The sequence below is a fragment of the Populus nigra genome, chromosome 1 (assembly GCF_951802175.1).
Source record: "Populus nigra chromosome 1, ddPopNigr1.1, whole genome shotgun sequence".
In the NCBI taxonomy this organism is placed as follows: domain Eukaryota; kingdom Viridiplantae; phylum Streptophyta; class Magnoliopsida; order Malpighiales; family Salicaceae; genus Populus; species Populus nigra.
The window spans coordinates 39486145-39504845 of NC_084852.1; the positions used below are offsets into that span (position 1 = coordinate 39486145).

Below are 18701 nucleotides of genomic sequence, written 5' to 3' on the forward strand. Positions count from 1 at the left end.
TGAACTTAAAAAAAACATGATCCACTTGAATAACTAGAAGGATTCGAAAAAATAAATTAAGTAGATAAACATACCTTTTATTTTTTATCCACAAATCAAATATAACTATTTGCTTCAAGATGAAAGCAGTGATGAGTAATTGTGCAGATAATGCATTATAAAACTATATATTTAGAAACAGACAATATATTTAATAAAGAGTAAATAAAATAACTATATAACAATAGAGATAGAAGAACACAAAGAGAGCATTCGTACCACTACATTAACTCAACAATACTCTTATTCAAGGTTATGTTTGTTTCTCGGAATTCACTTTTCGGGAAATCACTTTTCAAACTTTCCTGTATTTGTTTGATATTAAAAAGGTTGGTAAATGAAAAACACTTTCCAGTCAAAGAAAAATTTGGCTTGGTTTCCAGGAAAGTGTTTTCCTGGAAAATTTGAACAGAAAACACTTTCTGAAAGTTGTGAAAAAATTAGAAATGTCATATTATTTGCTGATTGTATCAAATTTGATCTTCAAACTTTTGATTACTATATATATTTTGTTTTGAATATTTATTTTTTAATTTCATCTCTTAAAATTTAATTTTTATATTAACTTTGATCCTCATTTTTATAATTGTTATTTGCTTTTCCCTTATCATTTTTTTATTAAAATTTGTTTGTCTATCAAATTTAGTCCTTATTCTTTTGATTGTTACTTATTTTTTTTGAAATAATTTATTAAATGTTAATTATTATTATTTTAATTTTTTCATCTTTTATTTTTTTTATTTTTTAGGTTTGATCTCTATTGGTTTGATTATTATTTATTTTATTTGAGATAATTTATGAAATTATTTTTTTTTCAATTTCATTCTCATTCAACTTTTTAATTTGTAAGTCTTGTTCCTCATTATTTTAATAAACTTGAGATAAATAAAATATTAATAAATTATTTTTCAGCTCATTTTCCATGACATAACCAAACATTGGAAAATATTCTCCAATTTATTTTCCATTACTCTACCAAACATCAGAAAATAATTCATTTTTCCGGAATTCACTTTCCAAAAAAAAACTACTTTCCAACAAATAAACAAGGCTTTAGAGTGTAATGTATATTAATATTTATAAGCTCAAAGGTTAGAAAAAGATGTATAATTCAAATGAATTAAGAGATAATAAATGAAATGAAGAATGAAAAATAAATAAACGAACATCCATTTCATAACATGATATTATTTACTTGTTTAGTAACTCTTTGTTTTCTTTCCCCATTGGATTTGGAGGGTCAACTATGAAGTTAACGGATGTGGATTGTTTGTACAAAAGATGAACTGATTTCAAAATCATCTTATCTGGGCTCAAAAAAATTACAGCCATATATAGACCTCAATAATGAAAACATAAACGTAATGGATTCCATGGAACATGAATTTGGAAACTCCACCCCACTTTACAAGCTAGGATTGCTCAACAAAAACAGCTTAACATTCACAAACCAAATTATATATATACAACCTGCCAAGAGAATTCAAGTCCACAAGAGCAACCCTCTTGCCAAACAAGTTAAATTCATTACATAACATGCACTGCCATGTCCACGAGCATAACTTGAGCTGAAGGACTCAAGTTAGGCAACCCATTCGGGACCTTCCATAGTAAAAGTCACCACTGGGAGAAATACTACCTGTCGCGTCATCAAATTATGGTGGTCAAGCCTTCTGGACTCGAGTCACAACCACGATCAGCAGGACCATAATGGAAAGCAGGAACGAGCTTCTCAGCTTGTCCTCAAATGGATCCTTGTCTCCTGCTGATGTCTTGTCATCAGCTGGTGGCTTAAACAGCTCGTTCACCAGCTTTGTTACTGTCTCGATCACTTCCACAACCCTCACTCTTGTGTTGTCAAATATCCACTTCACAAAATTCAAAGCTGGATTGGTTTCCTCACCAGTCTCGTCTGAGCTCTCAGAAGTTAGTGGATCAGTGTTTTCATCTGCAAATATCATGGAAATTACAATATGAAATACAATATTGCACGCAGGAGCATGCTTTTAATAATCTTGAATGTGGCTCCGTAAGGATGTCATAATTGTTCTGCGTGATTTGTTGTGTTTGCACATCTCATGTACAAGGCAGGCGCCTGAACCTCCAAAGACACGCTTCTAGTGAGAGATGAAGCACATCTAAAATGGTAATGTGGACTCCAAATATAGACCAAGTTGATCTAGTGTTTTAGGTGTTGGTTTTTCCTTATCCTTCCTGCTTAGAATTATTCTAAAGTTACATTAAAAAAAATCATTCCAAAGCATGAAGTTGTGATGAAAAATTCAAGGGTCAGAGATCCACTTCAAAATGCAGGGCAGTGCTTCACAATAAAAGTATGCATATCCTGTTAACCAGTTACATTGAATATATGACCATTGAAGTTCTATATTACAGACACCCATACAGACCTGCATAGTAGGTTTCCCGCAGCTCTTGAACAACAGCATTATTCAAAACAGCATCCCAAACAGCTTTATCGGATGATATCGAGACAACCATTTTCTGCACAGAAAGGTTGCATCCTTAAAAATATAGAAGTAGTTGATCAAACTATACCAAAAGATTAAAAACCAGCAACATGCTACCACTTTTTCCATTACTTCTTCTCTTAAAAGGAAAGGAAAAAAGAGAAGGGTTTTCCATTAGACTGAATAAACATGTTTCTGTTTTCCTTGGTACAGCAAGTGTACTATTGTGCACCACGCTTGAAGTGCACAAAGTTGATTTTTGCTTATGAGAAGGAAGTTTTATCATGCAAGCTTCTGATATATAACTGTCAGCAACACTAGGCACCTGAACAGATGGTTCTGTCAGCAACAAATGGAAAGCTTCATGAACCGTGTGAGATCCATAAGAGTGCAATGCTCTTTGATTACACAGAGCAGGAGAAGGCTCCTTCCAATCGAAATCTGACCCAACTGAAGAAACTTGGCTCAGTACGGTTGGGCTTGAAATTTGATCAGCTATATCCTTGTCCACAGTGCATGCAAATTTATCTCTAATGAGTTGGGAATACAAGGGGGCATCAAATACGCTGCAATATAACAAGCCAAAAAACAGGTTACACATACAATTTGTAACTATCAAGGAAACACCAATTTTGCACAAATTTAAAGTTCATTTTTTTTTCTCCCTTTAGAAGGGGGATAACATTGAACTGATAAAGCAAGATATTCTCATCTATATCACAGCAATTAAAAGACTAAAAAGGCAAAAATAATAGGTTTATTTTGAGCCAGAAACTATATTGAGGAAGTGAAATGAAATTGAGAACATAGATCGTTTTGATAGTTTCTGAAAATAGGGCATCCAAAGTTCAACCAAGAAAAACAAGGGCTGAGACGGTATCTTGCAGAGTCACAAAAAAACTTCATTCACACAACCACATAAAAATATGTTTTTCTACTATATCAACTATTTAATCTTCTAAAGCTCCAATATACTGTAACTTCTGAGTACAGGCAGCTGCCTTGGTTTGGACTGGGAAAAGGAAGTTCTCGGTAAACAACATTATTAGGCTGCCTCTGATTTGGCATCATAAAACCACATCAGCATGGCGTTTTCTTAGCATCATAGAACACATGATTCTTTTTGCACTGTTTCATTTCTCTCTTCTTGTTTCTGCATTTTGACACTCACAGTGATCCTAATTCTCATTTCTCTCAGCAAAATCCACCCTCTTGCTCACAAACAAAACACGTGCAGACATGGCAGCCGAATCTTATTTTACTTGCGGGGAAACCTAATTAAGTAAGTTAAGCAGATGAAACAGGATAAGAATTAAATAATAGCACTTGTTCTGGACACATCTCATGGATTTAAAGAACAAACGTGCAAGTAATTTTTTAAAACAGTTACCCAAGAAAATTCAAATAGACCAAGTTTGCTTTCAAATCTTCCTTGGGTTCTCAGAAGTTTCTCTGGCTAGGAAATATAAAGAGTAATCTAGCAGGTAACCTTAATTTTTAAAGCTAAACATCATTATCGCCATCACCATCATTCCCATCATAAGAAGAACGATTGTAATATTAAATTCGAAACAATCATGTTTGATCTCTAACACCTGTTTTAAGGAACTTCATTTGTTGAAGTAAGCAAGGGCAGTCGTCAAACCTATCGCCATCACTGTGACAAATGCCACATCACCACCAATCAATTATCACCAATAATAAAACTTGTTTAGCCCTCAAAACATCAATTATCGAAACACATAGTATCCAAATTGTAACTGCATGCATGTCCTCCCAAACCGAGTAATGGAGACCAAACCAATCACATTAATACGGTCACCTGCAATAATTAATTTTGATTGGTATAGTCTACAAATTGTCTAACAATTTTCCCCGGAACTGCTAAGTCATGACTGCACAAATCCGGTCCGCGCATCGACCACTGTGGAGTCCACCGCACTCATGAGCCGCGCAAGGTTTGGATTTGTCCAGCAGGGACTTAGCATCTTTTTTTCCTCCCACCAACCACCGCATCAACAGAAAATTTATTTTTTTAAAAAAAGGATGCTAATAAAATCACAATAACTAGAAGCCAGTAGTTTCTTCCAAAGCAAGAAACTACATGGGTGGATATCAAAAATTAGAATAAAGAAAAGTACCGTATGTTTGCTTCAATTAAACCAAAAACACAGTTACCATGCTAAAACAGCAAGAAAAGAAACTCACTGCGTAAGTGCAGTGACAGCATCGTGAACTTCATCCATGGAAGGAACAGGACCCAGAACAAAATCATCATTAAAGCCAACAAGCCTCTCGTCTTCACTTCCATCAACAGAAACCCATTCATAATCATCAGGGTAAGAACCAGTAAAAGAAGGACACCAAGTAGAAATGGGTCCACCAGAATTAGCAGATATTGGAACACTCAAAACAGAACCAGAAGAAGAAAGACTCAAAGTATTATTATCATTATTAAGAGAATTGAGCTTTCTAGTTGCCCTTGGTGAAGTAACAGTAGTAGTAGTAGTAGTGTTAGAAGATGATGTGCTAGTAGAGATAGGTTCTTGGAAATTAGTAACACCAGCCCTAGCAACAGCCCGACCAAACACCCTTAACATGCTACCTCCTCCGCTTCCACCGAACATTATAGGAGTCGTATAGTTAGCATGCGTTTCTGTGATGTTTTTGTGAGTGTATTTATATATGGAGGGGAGAGTGGAGACTGTGCTTGGATGGGGATTGATATTTGATACTTACGAGGCTTGTCTCTTTTCTTTTCTTTTTTGCATTTTGGTTCCTCGAGTCTCTTCAATGTTGCCTTCAATCCTTACTGTTTAAATCTTTTCATTATCTGTCATTGTCATCTTCAATAATTTTACAGTGCACATAGAATAATTAAGATTTTTTTAAAAAAAATTGATTAATAAAAAGAAGTGAATTCATCCTAAGAATATTTACATATAAAATCTAAAATCTAGTATTCGTAAAAAACATAATAAGAATATTTTCATTTCTTTAAGCCTATAAAAAATATAAATTTTATGTTAAATAAATATTTATGATTATTTTCCATAATAGACACATAGTAATTGAAATAAATATATTAGATTTTCCATAAAATCCTATAATATTATTTGAGAAAGATGACAAAATTGAATTATAGTTTTTTTTAAGTGCATTTAAGTCTAAATCTAAAAAAACTAAAAGCAAAAAAAAATAAAATTAGGCGCACGAGCATAGTTTGGGTGGCCGATAGATATATTATATTGGCTCAAATCAATCCAGGTTAGCCCGGTATGTGATCTAATAAAAAACATAAATTTTATGTTAAATAAGTACTCATGAATTTTTCTTCATACTAGACACATAATTATTGGGAAAAAAATGTTAAAATTCCCATAAAAAAATGAATAATAGTTTTTACATTTAAATCTAAATCCAAAAAAGTTTAAAATAATAAAAAATTAAAAAAAAGCCTTGCGTGCAAGCCTGGTCTAGGTGGCTTAATGATATATTGAATTTACCCGAGTCAATTCGAATTAATCTGTCAAACTTATGACTTATGAACTCTAGTGAGTTCAATCATATTTTTTTTATTTATATATTAAAAAATATAAAGACTAATTCAAAATCAACCAAATATTGAATGATAAAATTGAAGAAGAAAAATTAATAAAAAGTTTTTTAAAAAAACAATGTTGAAGAATAAATTTAAAAAAAATAGATCATATGTGCGAGCTTGACATAGGTGGCCTAATATGCCTGAGCTTTAAAAAAACTGAGGTGTGTAGCATGCCTTTCAGCCTATGTTTACATGTCTAGATCATTTTATTTTATTGTTTTTTTAAGGGACGAATGATCTATTATAGTTTTTACATTTAAATCTAAATCCAAAAAAGTTTAAAATAATAAAAAATTAAAAAAAGCCTTGCATGCAAGTTTGGTCTAGGTGGCTCAATGATATATTGGATTTACCCGAGTCAACTCGGATTAACCTATCAAACTTATGACTTATGAACTCCAGTGGGTTCAATCATATTTTTTTAATTTATATATTAAAAAATATAAAGATCAATTCAAAATCAACTAAATATTGAATGATAAAATTGAAGAAGAAAAACTAACAAAAAGTAAAAAAAAAAAAAACAATGTTTAAGAATAAATTGAAAAAAAAAAAGGTCATGTGTGTGAGCTTGACATAGGTGGCCTAATATACCCGAGCTTTAAAAAAGCTTAGGCGTGTAGGCCTTTCAGCCTAGGCTTGTGTATCTAGGTCATTTTATTTTATTTTATTGTTTTTTTAAAGACAAATGATTATTGTTCACCCTTATTATTCTTGAAAAAAGAAATGAGATAAACGATGCGTTGTTGGCTTGTATAAAATCTAGCGACCATAATGATAACCGGAAAATTAGAGCATATTTTTTTATCCTAAAATTCATTCTTAATCTATTTTCACAACAAACATCCACTAAACACCTTTAGAACATAAAAAAAAAAACCAATTTATCAATCTAAAAACTCAAAAATATACAAAAACACAAAATCAAACCGGTCAAAAACTTTCTATCCCCACCTCAATCAGTTTTTCCAGACAAGATTGAAATTTAAAATCACCACCATCAAACTCTATTTATTGAGTGATCAAAATTGATATCAGTCATTACAATAAATCTAACTCTCTTCTCTCAAATCCAATAACTAAAACATAAATAAAATGAATGTCTTTCCTAAATTTTAAGTTGGCCACAAGGTTTCTTAGTGTTTCATATTATGATTCTCTTTCATTAAATTTTCTTTACCTTAATAAATTTTGACAAATTGATCATAAAATTCAGAATGGACGATTAAAATTAGAAAAATATCAAATAAGAAACTGAAAAAAAAAGGAGTTCATTGCTATAGTGAATTCCTAACTTATTTTAAGCTAAATAAAACCTAATAAACACCTTTATGATGTTAATAAACAAAGAAATCAACTCAAAACATCTAAAAACATATCTAAAAATACAAAATCAAATTGAAAGAGAAAATCATCTCCCAACCCTAATCTACTTTTTTTTATTGCAAGATGAAGAGCAAAATACACCTTAAAATAAGTTAATTGGGGAAGACAACCCTATTTTTGTTAAAAAATAAAAGTAGATGAAGTGTCGTCTGCTGCGACAAAAGATACGTTGCCTTCTTGCTCAATTTTTGAATGTCATAAAAGTGGTTTGAAAATCAAACAAGTGTTTTTTTATCTAAAAATTCATTTTCAACCCATTTTATGCTAAAAAACTAACAACCACTTTTATAATGTCAATAAATGAACAAATCAAACTAGAAAAAACCATTTTCGAATCTTGATTTACTTTTTTTTTTCTTATAAGATAAAAGGTAAAATACACCTTAATAAAATTCCACTTGTTGAATAGAACTCTCCAATATAAAAAATATTATTTTTTATAAGTAAAATATGTCGAGCTAATGACTTTCTCTCTCTCTTTCTTATTATTTTTTAACAACTTTCCATCTTATTTTTCAAACACAAGAACTCTAATGTAATGAAAATGAAATTTAAGACTGAAATGTTAACTTGCTAAACTAAAGGATTGAAAATGATTTTGGCCCAAATATTTTGGAAAGCGGCACAAATTGAACAATAAAATTAACCATTGCATTCTTGCCTCATTGTAAACTAGGTCCCCTAAAAGTTTTTTTTTTCCACAAGCATTCAAATTGATTTTTTTATATATAAAATCAAGAATTAAATCTAATATCGGGATGTTATTTTGGTATTATAATAATTCAGAAAAAATAAATCAAAATAAATAATCCAATTAAATCCCAAAAAGCAATATTAAATGATGAATTCATTAAAAAAAAAAACAATGTCCAAATTAGAAAAACACCGAAAGCAAATAAAAAGAAAAAAAGTGACTTTTTAAACAGTATAGAAACCCTGCATTCTTTCATATTTTGTTAGATTAATCCCTCAACTCTTTTTTTTGGCAAGCAATACAATTTTTCTTTATAAATCAAGAACCGTCCAGTGTTGAAATGATTTTTTAATACCTCAATAATCTCATATATAATAAATAAAAGAAAATCACAAATCCAAATTCTATTCCAACACAACATCAAATGAATTTTTTTAAGAAAATGAGTGACTAAATTAGAAAATAATAATAATAACAAAAGCACTGCTGCAATATAAGATCATTGTATCCTAGTGCATAATGGATTGCATTTATAAGAATTGTTGTAATTCACAGTTCATTGTGTCTTGAGCATGATGAATTACATAATGTTCTTGGCACGGGATTTAAGTGAAAAACAATTCTAGCTATCAAATTAGACAGAATTAATAAAATAAAAAAGCGGTGTTGCAATTTTTTTTTATTAATATAAGTCTTCAGCTAGTTTGTATATATTTTAATTAATTTTATAAATTCTAAAATTAATAATTATTTAACCCTTTAATTAACCTGAAATTTATACAACTTCAACTGCTGAACTCTACAAATAAAATTCAAGACACTGCGACAATTTTTAATACATGGGTCTTGGTGTACACTGTTTTTAGCATTGAATTTTGGTTGTTGTTAATTATTATATAATTAATTAAGAGTATATTTTTCAGTTGTTGCTTTTTAAATAGTTTTTTATGTTAAAATATATGTTAATGATGTTTTTTTATTTTTAAAAAATTATTTTTAATATCAACATATTAAAACGAACCAAAACATATAAATTATATTAAATTTTAATAAAAAAATTTAAATTTTTTAAAAATATAATTTACACTGGATTTCAAAACAGTTTCTAAAAATTACATGCATGTTTACGAAGAAGCTGAATTTGAGTGAGTGAAAGTTAATTAACTGGGCTTCTGAACTATTATTGAACTTCATATGAAAACTCATACGAATCTTTTTAATATTATGATGCGTTTATATAATGTGGTTATTTTTTAAGATATATTTTGTTTAAAAATATATAAAAATGATATATATATTTTTATTTTTTAAAAATTTATTTTTTATATTGGTATATTAAAATGATTCAAAACGCTAAATAACATAAGTTTAAAATAAAAAATTTAAATTTTTTTAAAATATAAAAATAAACAAGTTTAGATTGTTGTTGATATGTTTGTTAAGGTGTGGTATGAATACTTTTTGTAAAATTATTTTTAAATTTAAAATATATTTAAAATATTTTTTAAAATATTTTTTTAATTCTTAATATTCTCATATTAAAACTATAAAAGATTACTTAAACAACATCAATTAATTACTTTTATGCTAGAAAAATAATTTGAAAAAGATTTATTGTGTGTTTGCTTCTGCTTTTTCAATTACTTTATAAAGAAAACATTAAATTAATTTTTTTTTAAATATTTTCAATTATTTTAATGTCTTGATTTTAAAAATAAAAAAATAATATTTTAATAAAAAAATATTTTTTTAAATACACACAAAAACAAGGTTGGGTTTGGTTAGTACGGTAGTGAGTTTACCCTTTATTTCCTTCTCGCTCAAATAAGCCAGTCTGTTTCTTTATGTTCCAGCTGAAATAACAAATCTCAGCTGCCGGAGAAATCAGAGCCTGCAAAAGACGATCCATTCTTTTGATATGTCAAAAGCAGCAGCCAACGTTGCCAGTTTTTCTCACACTTTCAAGTACTTATTGGGTCAGTGCTCCTTTTTCTTTCTTTTCATAATTATAGATAGATAGGTAGCTCTGTTTGTCAAAATATAATGTGGGTTTCTCGTTTTCTTCATCAGCTACTCAGTTCTTGTCAAGAGGAATCCCTTTTATTTTCAATTCCTGGATCGTTAGACACCTTACAGCCGAGGACTATGCGGTATTTATTTCTTGTTTTTGAAAATCGCCTCACGGGTTTTGTGATCTGAAATGAAATTATCTTGTTTGTGCAGTTATATGCAGTGCAATTTCATCTCTTTGTGACATGTGTGTTGTTTCTTAGTCGAGAAGGATTCCGGCGAGCCTGCATGAGGGCCGACATTAAATGGTTCGCTTCTTTAGTTACATTTGCTTATTTCCTGTTTTATTTTCGTCTAGTGTGAGAAAAATACATAAATCGTGAAGTAGATTGTTGAATTCTGCAACCTATGCATAGTCTCCTACACGGTTTTAGATGATTGTCAAACCCTTTTATTAGTTAGAATGAAGGCAGTTTCTTTTAGGCCAAACCTTGATTTAGAGTTGAACTTCTATCTGATTTATTGCAAAACTGTGATATATATGCTCCAGTGATGGTGCCTCAACCGAGGAATATGCAGCAAAGTTATTAAAAGTAGCTTGGATGACACTCCCTCTTGGAGTAGTTACAACGATTTCAGCATGTGTTTTTGTTTTCTGGTGGCAAGGATTAACTTATTCTGATCCATACGCACAAGCTATCTTGATCAATGGTAAGATGCTATAATTGCCTCGATCATTAATGATGTTGCGACGTGATTTTCTCTTTTTGAACTGTTTTCTCATATCATTCTTTATTGCCAGCAGCAACCTCAACAAAGTTTTAAACCCCCTGAACATGTTTTTCCTAAACATTATTTAGCTTGTCAATTGAGACTTTCATTTTAGTGCCTTTGGAAGTAGAAATGGGTCATAGGAAAGCTAGGGAACTACTCAAAAGTTGCATAATTTACAGCAAGTTTGAGAAAGCAGTGGCTTTGTTGAATGAAATTTTAGGAGAGGAATATAAGAGTAAAAAAAAAAAAACATGTGAATCAATTGTCCAAATGCACTGCCCTGTACTTTGCTAATGTATTGATAAATCACTAGTTTTCATTAGTTTCACCATTCATGATCCATTATCAGATCTTCATGATACTTTGCTGTAGCTAAGTATATATCATGTCTCTCCTCTTCCCACCCAAGGGACTCTTTCACATGCTTCTCCATGCGCTTTGTGCATTACATAGGATCAATTACTAGCTTACTAGTCCCTTTATAGTAAACTTGTTTCTTTTATTGCAATTGAATGTACTTTATCTCATCAGCATTATCCTTTTCCAAATTACATAAAAAAATGATTGTTAGCTCACTTTATGTCACAGGCTGTGCATGTATTTTGGAGCTTTTGGCCGAACCCTTGTATATTGTCTCTCAGAATTTGCTATTGCTCAAACTGCGGTTGATCGTTGAAACAGCAGCTACACTTTTGCGTTGTTTGACAATGTACATCCTGATTGTCAAGCAAACCAGCATGGTAAAAGTTTATTTGAAAAGGCAGCTGCTCTTTTGTGTTGTCTGACAATGAACATCCAGAAAGTTATAAGTGGTCAATCTTACTAATGGCATGTGGTAGATAAGCACTTGAATTCTTTTACAGGTAAAAATAAAGTGTCACCATCTGTTTTTGAGACAATCAAGGATGTTAAATGATGCTATATGCATCAACAACATCCCAGTCTGAAAGTTTGATGAGCGTGCATGTTTGTATTAATTGCATCTTATGGATTCACCATTTCAATGTTTTTGTATTAGGTGATTTAAAGGTGTGTTTGGGAGTACTTCCGCTTCTGCTTTTAGGTGTTTTTCAAAAGTTCTTTTAGCTTGAAAAAACTTTAAATTGATATTTTTAATGCTTTTTGATGGTTTTGATGTGGTGATGTCAAAAATAAAAAACAAATATGAAAAAAATTCATTTTGATGCATTTTCAAGCGAAAAGCTATTTTGAAAAGCACCTTGTACCACAATCCTAGACACACTTAATAAACAGATTTTGGGGAGAATCTATTCCTCTATGTGGTGGATATTGTCTGCTAATCAGTGTGCTTCATTTTCTCGTTCCACCTTTTTTTCTAAACTGAAATCGTCGATTTCTTCTCATCTCCAACATCTTGGATTTTTTTTTACTTCTTTTCTTGTGGAAGTCTTTGGGTGGATTTTATGCAAGATTTTTCTTCAACTTATGTTTAGGACTTGGTTATCTCATTTTTTTCTCTTTTGGACATTTGAGATAAATTCCTTGAAAACTGGCTACAAAATGGTAATTTGTTGCGCAATATCATTAAAAAAAGGTTGAATAAATGTATTTATTCATGTCCCCGTATCTATTTTTCTAAGTAATCTCCTCTATTTGAATTTCTAGTGGTATGACTCTTGCTTGTTTCTTGAAATTTGTGGAGCCTAACTCTATGGGCTTGTTCACAAAAAACTTTGACAGAAAGTTTCTAATTCTCGTAGGATAAGGGGATTGTTTTTGCGTTGTCGCAAACTGCATATGGAGCTTGTTTGTTCTTAGGATATTGGAGTTACTTTGTTCTTTTCCGTGCATTTAGAAGTTCTGTTCTTTTCCCTTTCAGGTATGATTTCTTTGTATGAACAAAATTGCTGTCTTCGGTATGATTTGATTTTCATCCCTGTCCCTCCAGTCTAAAAGAAAACAAAGCAAGGAAAATTGCTTAAGCTGATAGTGCAATGGAAACCTGTTTGATTTGTTTATTTTTTTACCCTGTCAAGCTTGACAGTGTCTTCAATTTGCTCATATAAACATGCTATCAATTTATGGCAAGGTTCCTTGACAATTGTGTGGCATTCACAATTATTTTGTTAACATATTAGTTAACACCATGTCTTTCAACAGACTAGGAACCATAATGGATTATGACAAGCAGCTCTCTAGCATGTGTGTTCTGTTAACCCTACAATCCTTTCAAAAGCTTATCCTTCAAGAAGGGGAAAAATTTGTTCTTGTATGGTTGGATACCCCATACAACCAGGCTGTATATGGACTTGTTGACAAGTTAGGTATGTGGCTGGATCAGATATTATTGGCCTGGTTGAGTGTTTATATAAACCAAAATGGCTGTGATTTGAATATTTTGCTTCCTTGATGAAGATAATTTGATTGATATAGAATGTTATAAATGCTAAATTTTCATATCCAGGGAGCTTAGTTGTCAGATTGGTGTTTCTTCCATTTGAGGAAAGTTCATATGCTACATTTGCCAGGTCTGCATCAGGTTTATTTCTCTCATTTGTTTTCTTAATGTTCTGATTTTGAAAAAATTGCTTTCATTGTTTAGATGGTGCAAGTCTCTTCATGTGCTCTGCATTTTCTTGCTTTGGGGTTTCATCATTTTTGTTATCTATTTGAATGCAGTCTATTCTGTTAGCTAGCCACTTTTTTATTTTTAGTTAAGAAGCACAGCAAGAAACTTTGTTGAGTCGGATAGTTGGGGGTCAGAAAGGGCAGGGTGTGGAAAAGGATTTTGTTTCATCTTCTGTATTTGAGTGTTCCAGAAGAAACGAAGTTGTTTTTTTTTCTGCTTGTCTCCACTGACTGTGGTGGCCAGGCATTAGTTGAAACTCGGTAATTCATAACTTATTTCTAGTCCGAACTGTTATAATTATGGCTAACACTACCATCACTAGCTTATCTGGTGTTGTCAAGCATTTGCCCTAGAATAGTGTGTGATCATCTCCTTTACTTGCCAGAATGGTTAAGAATTTGTAGATTCTTTTCCTTTCATTTCTTTTGGACTGAGACTTACAATTTGAATACATGCAGCATATGCATTTCAACATCAATTTGAAGTCACCACATCTCCATTTTCTGCCATAAGCAGCTGAATGCTTCTCCTTCTCATGACAGGAAAAGATCCAAACAAAAGCAGGAAACTGGGAAGCTGCCTATCAGAGGCCTTGAAGCTTGTTTTGTTAATTGGTGCATTCCTTCATTTCTTGTCTTTATATGCACCTAGTCAAATAGTTTTCAAGTTTCTGTTTACCCTTTTTATATTATGAAAATTGTCATGACAAACTTTTTCAAATTTATAGTACTGCAGAAAAATCAGCACATTCTTTCTGTCCCAAGTTTGTGAGCTTGGTGGTGATTAATGATCAATCCATCAATTTTCACGACTCCTTTTCTCTCATCGTCCAGGTGTTGTATTTATGACATTTGGCCCAAGTTACTCCTACTCTCTCATCAGAATGTTGTATGGCCGTAAATGGAGTGATGGAGAGGCATCGACAGCCCTCCAGTATTATTGCTTCTATGTCATTGTCTTGGCTATGAATGGTTAGTAACAACATTTTCCATTATCACCAATTGTCTTGGCTATGAATGGTTAGTAACAACATTTTCCATTATCACCAATTGTCTTGGCTATGAATGGTTAGTAACAACCTTTTCCATTATCACTCCTATAAACTATTATTTTTCATTTGACCACAAACAAACTGCTCTTTGTAATCCTTCTGTCATTCTCTCTCATTTTCTCCTCCTGTTGATTCCTGATTATGTTTTGGAAAAAAAAGTGCACAGACAATCCATGTCATGGCATAATCAGGTCACTGGTTTTTTATTATCAACTATGTGTAGAAATTTGCTGGATCAACTTGTAAATCGAGAGTTTATTGTTAGAAAAATGAAGAGATTAATGGTTATTATTTTACTTCTAGATCAGTAGAGGTTCTTGGTGTCATCATTTCTACACATTTGGACAGGAGTGCAAGCTTCACAAATGCACACATAATTTGCTTGTGAATCTATGAACGTTTCAACAAGCAACTTGATTACCACAGACAATGCATCTCTCAGCTTTGCTTTTATATACTGTTATGAAAATGTTGACCTTCATTTGACTTTGCATCAGGAACTTCCGAAGCGTTTCTACATGCTGTTGCAACAGAGAGCCAACTCAAGCGCTCAAATGATTCGTTGCTTGTGTTCTCATTGATATATGTAGTGATGAATGTCCTGCTGATAAAGTCAGCTGGTGCTGTTGGCTTGATTCTGGCAAATTCCTTAAGTATCCTTTTCAAGTTGCAGGCTTTTTTATTAGCCATTATTTCAACAGGCACCCATGCGTGCCCACCATGTGCATGTTATACACATTGTACATGGTCATGAGACTGAGTTTTGGTGAGTTTGACGCAAAATATTTGAAGCCCATTGATTGACACTGTTTCACTTGTTGCCTTATCATGATCGTATTTGTTGTCAGAATTTTGATTTATTTGGTAATTATGCATTTGTTTGAAGGAAGTCATGGTTGCCTTTTGGAAACTAGACTTCTAACTATAGTTCTAACGAGGAAATAGAAAAGAGCAAATCTTTTTTGATAGATGTTCCATTGCTTTCATAGTTACCAAAGGTGAAGGATTGCGTGAATATGCTATGTCCCTTTGACACTGGATTGCTCAACAGTTTGGTTGTGCCAGTGTTGTAGAAGTTGAATAATGGGAATTTAGATCTAGGCATAACTGTGTTTCGCCTAGGGTGTCCATATATAAGCAGCATAGTTCTGACTAAGAGTGCTTGGTAAGTTAGGCTATCATAAACAAGACCCCTAAGGTTTTGCAGTTGAGAGAATAAACTTCCATTCAAGGTAAAGTAATTTTGAAAAGCAGCCTGGATACTGTTTCAACCAATATTGTCTTCTGAAAGTGTCTCGGTTGCCAATTTTTCAACCTGTATTGTTCAGCTGTTGGGCAAGTGGCTTTGAAGGGGCTCTCCATGATGATATGTAACTCAGTAGTGACTAGTTTATGTTCTTCCTTGATTCCTAAATTCAACCAATTACCAGTGGTATATGCTTTATTAAATTTAAATCCTTGGGTCGCTGGTTTCTTGACTATTCTGAAGATATGATCTTGAGGATTATATACTCTGCAGTATTCATCAAATACTACTTTCAGGTATGGCTTTGATACTGCATCTCTTCCATGTTTTTGGGTACTTATATCAACCTTATACTGGATACTTGTTTTTCTCTCTGCAGGATTCTTCTGCATTTTCTTTTACCAGCTGCTTACCTTCAGGTTGGACAGTTCTGTTGTTTTCTGGTGTAATTACTCTCATCTCTGAGAAATTATTTCTGGACCACGAAAATTTCTGGCCAACATTTTTAATCCACTTCTCCATCGGCTTAACTTGCTTCTGCATTTCGTCTTTCATCATGTAAGTATCTTCTTGTCTCTTATTTCAATTTATGCTATAACCACGTGAACTGAGTTTCGAGGTGCGAATTCAGTTGGCCATTTAACTTTTCTTGTGCTCTTTTTATTTTTGTTTATTTTTGTTTTTATGTGGAAAGTTTCCTGTAATTTTATTTTCATTTATCATTAACAGTTACCGCCGCGAGAGACCTTTCATCAACAGAATTATCCGTTTCCGTGATCACATGGACTGAAGAATAAATAACTGTCCTTACAGCTTGTGAGTGTAAGATTTTATTTTTCAGATTACTTAATCAATTACTATTCGATCTGCTGTCATTTGGGTATATAATTAACAAAGAAGGGCCTTTGAATGCAGCACAAAAAACACAAGGGTGAGGATGAATTACACTCTGTTGAAGTCCATTCCATGTTACGGTGGGATTATTAGTAGCAAGGTAACTAACAATCAAAGTTATAATGTTGCAATAGCGGTTTGTTACTTACAAGCTAGTGTCATCACTAACAACACTACTCCCCTCAGTTCAAAAAACATCATTTCTCTAATTTTGAAAACATTGTTTTCAATACCATCATAATTGACTAGCAAGAAAGTTGAAAAGCTCGAGACAATTTTCTGAAGTGCAACTTTTGAAGGGTTGCAATTTGCATTAGATTTAATTTCGGATCTCTTTTCTTTTGTCTTTGATGAGAAAGTATGCCAGGGTCGTGGGTGCGAAATTTACGCCCAGGACCCCTATTCTGGCTTCTGCTGCCTCTGCTTGAATTTTGTTTTCCCCTTGCTCCCCTCATGTCAAGGTCATATAGGGTCTCAAGTGGCAGCACAATGCAATGTCTCCAACATGGCACTATGAATGCCCACTAACATACGCTAGTTTATTCTTGCCACTCCTTCACAATGCTTGGCAGACTTTATAGCAGCAGTTTTTATCGAAGCCAATGCCAAACTAGTGAAAAAAGGTTTCTCCTTTTACCAGGATTACTGGATACCCAACAAGGAACAATGGAACACACTTGCTCCTCAATTTGGGTAAGAACTTAGCGAGTCAGTAGAGCTGGTAATGTTGTCTTATGAAGATCATTTTCAAAATAACAACACACTGCATCGTTAAGCTTCTTCAATTGGGTTCTGCCATGGACAACCGGTAGACTGATGTCTGCTCATTCCATTGCGAAGTTTATGGTGTTGTTTTTGTGCTCTAATAACAGTTTTTCTTTGGATAAAAAAACATGAGAAGTTCGAGCATCATACTTTAGTAGAAAAAGGTGGTAAACGTTTAAACAGCCATGATAACCCGTTATAATGGTTCTAGTCAATGACCCCCCCTTTTTCATCTACAAAAGTAACTTTGTTCATCATAAATGCCCCATATTATTTGATGGACCAACCTAAATATAACATGAAACATGATACCTGTCAATCTCGAAAAAAAAATAAAATTCCCTGGTAGGTGAGAAATTGGGCAAATGAACAGGCCGGTCTTATCAAGAGCAAAAAAGTAAAATAAAAAATAAAATAAAGGGATGGAAGAGAGGGCCACAAGTGCAAATTTGATGATTCATAGGACACCCACGGGCGTGTTGGGTTGTCCTCCAGTGTCACTCCAGGAGCAGTGCTCAGTAATTATAAGCTTGAGAAAGAAAAAGGTAGATAAAGAGGGGGAAAACGAACTTACTATGATCAAGAAGGAGACTAGGTTTAGAGTTTAGACAAGCATCCACCGAACCCACGAATATAAAGTTGCTCCTATCTTCTAAAACAAAATGATGGTAATTTGAGAGTTTTGCTTGGGAGGTGGTGGATTGCATTACTTCAAAGTCGTTTGCTTCAGAAAGCAGGAATGAAGTGAGGGAATGCCACTCGCAACATGTCAAGGAGTGGGAATATAAGTTATACGAACATCTTAATATATCGAAAGAGGAAGGAGAAAGAAAAAAAAAATAATATAGGGGGAAGAGATGGCTCCAATAATGGATGATTCCCTTTTTGTCTCTTGCATACCTCTAATAAACAAAGGAACTCCAGCCTCCACAACCATTTTGACCACCGAAGGCTTTTTGCAGTTCCGTCCAAGACTTTCTTACGTGCGTCCACCAAGGATTTCATTGCGGATTAGACACTATAATGATCATTTTACATTTTCAAGACAAAATTATTAATCTTACTGTTGAGGGTAAGATATTCTCTTCATCAAAATAATCGGGCACAAATCAATCTTTCAATGTTTTTTAAGCATGATACGATGACTAGTCTATCTTTACAAGCAAAATTATACAACCGA

The 18701-nt window shown here is 32.7% G+C and overlaps 2 protein-coding genes across 6 annotated transcripts; one reads left to right on the forward strand and one right to left on the reverse strand.

The window, feature by feature from the left end:
- Window positions 1–1481: 1481 nt before the first annotated feature.
- LOC133702323 (uncharacterized) lies at window positions 1482–5203 on the reverse strand. Its single transcript, XM_062126647.1, has 4 exons — window positions 4716–5203; window positions 2833–3073; window positions 2448–2541; window positions 1482–1987 (listed from the first exon to the last, which is right to left on the reverse strand). The coding sequence occupies exons 1-4, from the start codon at window positions 5132–5134 to the stop codon at window positions 1704–1706; spliced, it is 1038 nt and encodes a 345-aa protein (XP_061982631.1). The 5' UTR covers window positions 5135–5203; the 3' UTR covers window positions 1482–1703.
- A 4782-nt stretch (window positions 5204–9985) lies between these two features.
- Window positions 9986–17736, forward strand: LOC133680542 (uncharacterized). Of its 5 annotated transcripts, none has more exons than XR_009836342.1 (16): window positions 9986–10167; window positions 10262–10341; window positions 10415–10509; window positions 10752–10912; window positions 11564–11715; window positions 12697–12815; window positions 13097–13260; window positions 13401–13475; window positions 14108–14179; window positions 14399–14536; window positions 15114–15269; window positions 16106–16158; window positions 16242–16420; window positions 16592–16684; window positions 16778–16856; window positions 17397–17736. XR_009836342.1 is itself a non-coding variant. In XM_062103562.1 (15 exons), the coding sequence occupies exons 1-14, from the start codon at window positions 10110–10112 to the stop codon at window positions 16650–16652; spliced, it is 1563 nt and encodes a 520-aa protein (XP_061959546.1). In that variant the 5' UTR covers window positions 9986–10109; the 3' UTR covers window positions 16653–16684; window positions 16778–17079. The 5 variants fall into 5 exon arrangements, 3 of the variants coding, with proteins under 3 accessions (XP_061959546.1, XP_061959537.1, XP_061959560.1); XR_009836341.1 differs by having other exon boundaries at window positions 16592–16678; XM_062103562.1 differs by lacking the exon at window positions 17397–17736 and having other exon boundaries at window positions 16778–17079.
- The last annotated feature ends 965 nt before the right edge of the window (window positions 17737–18701 follow it).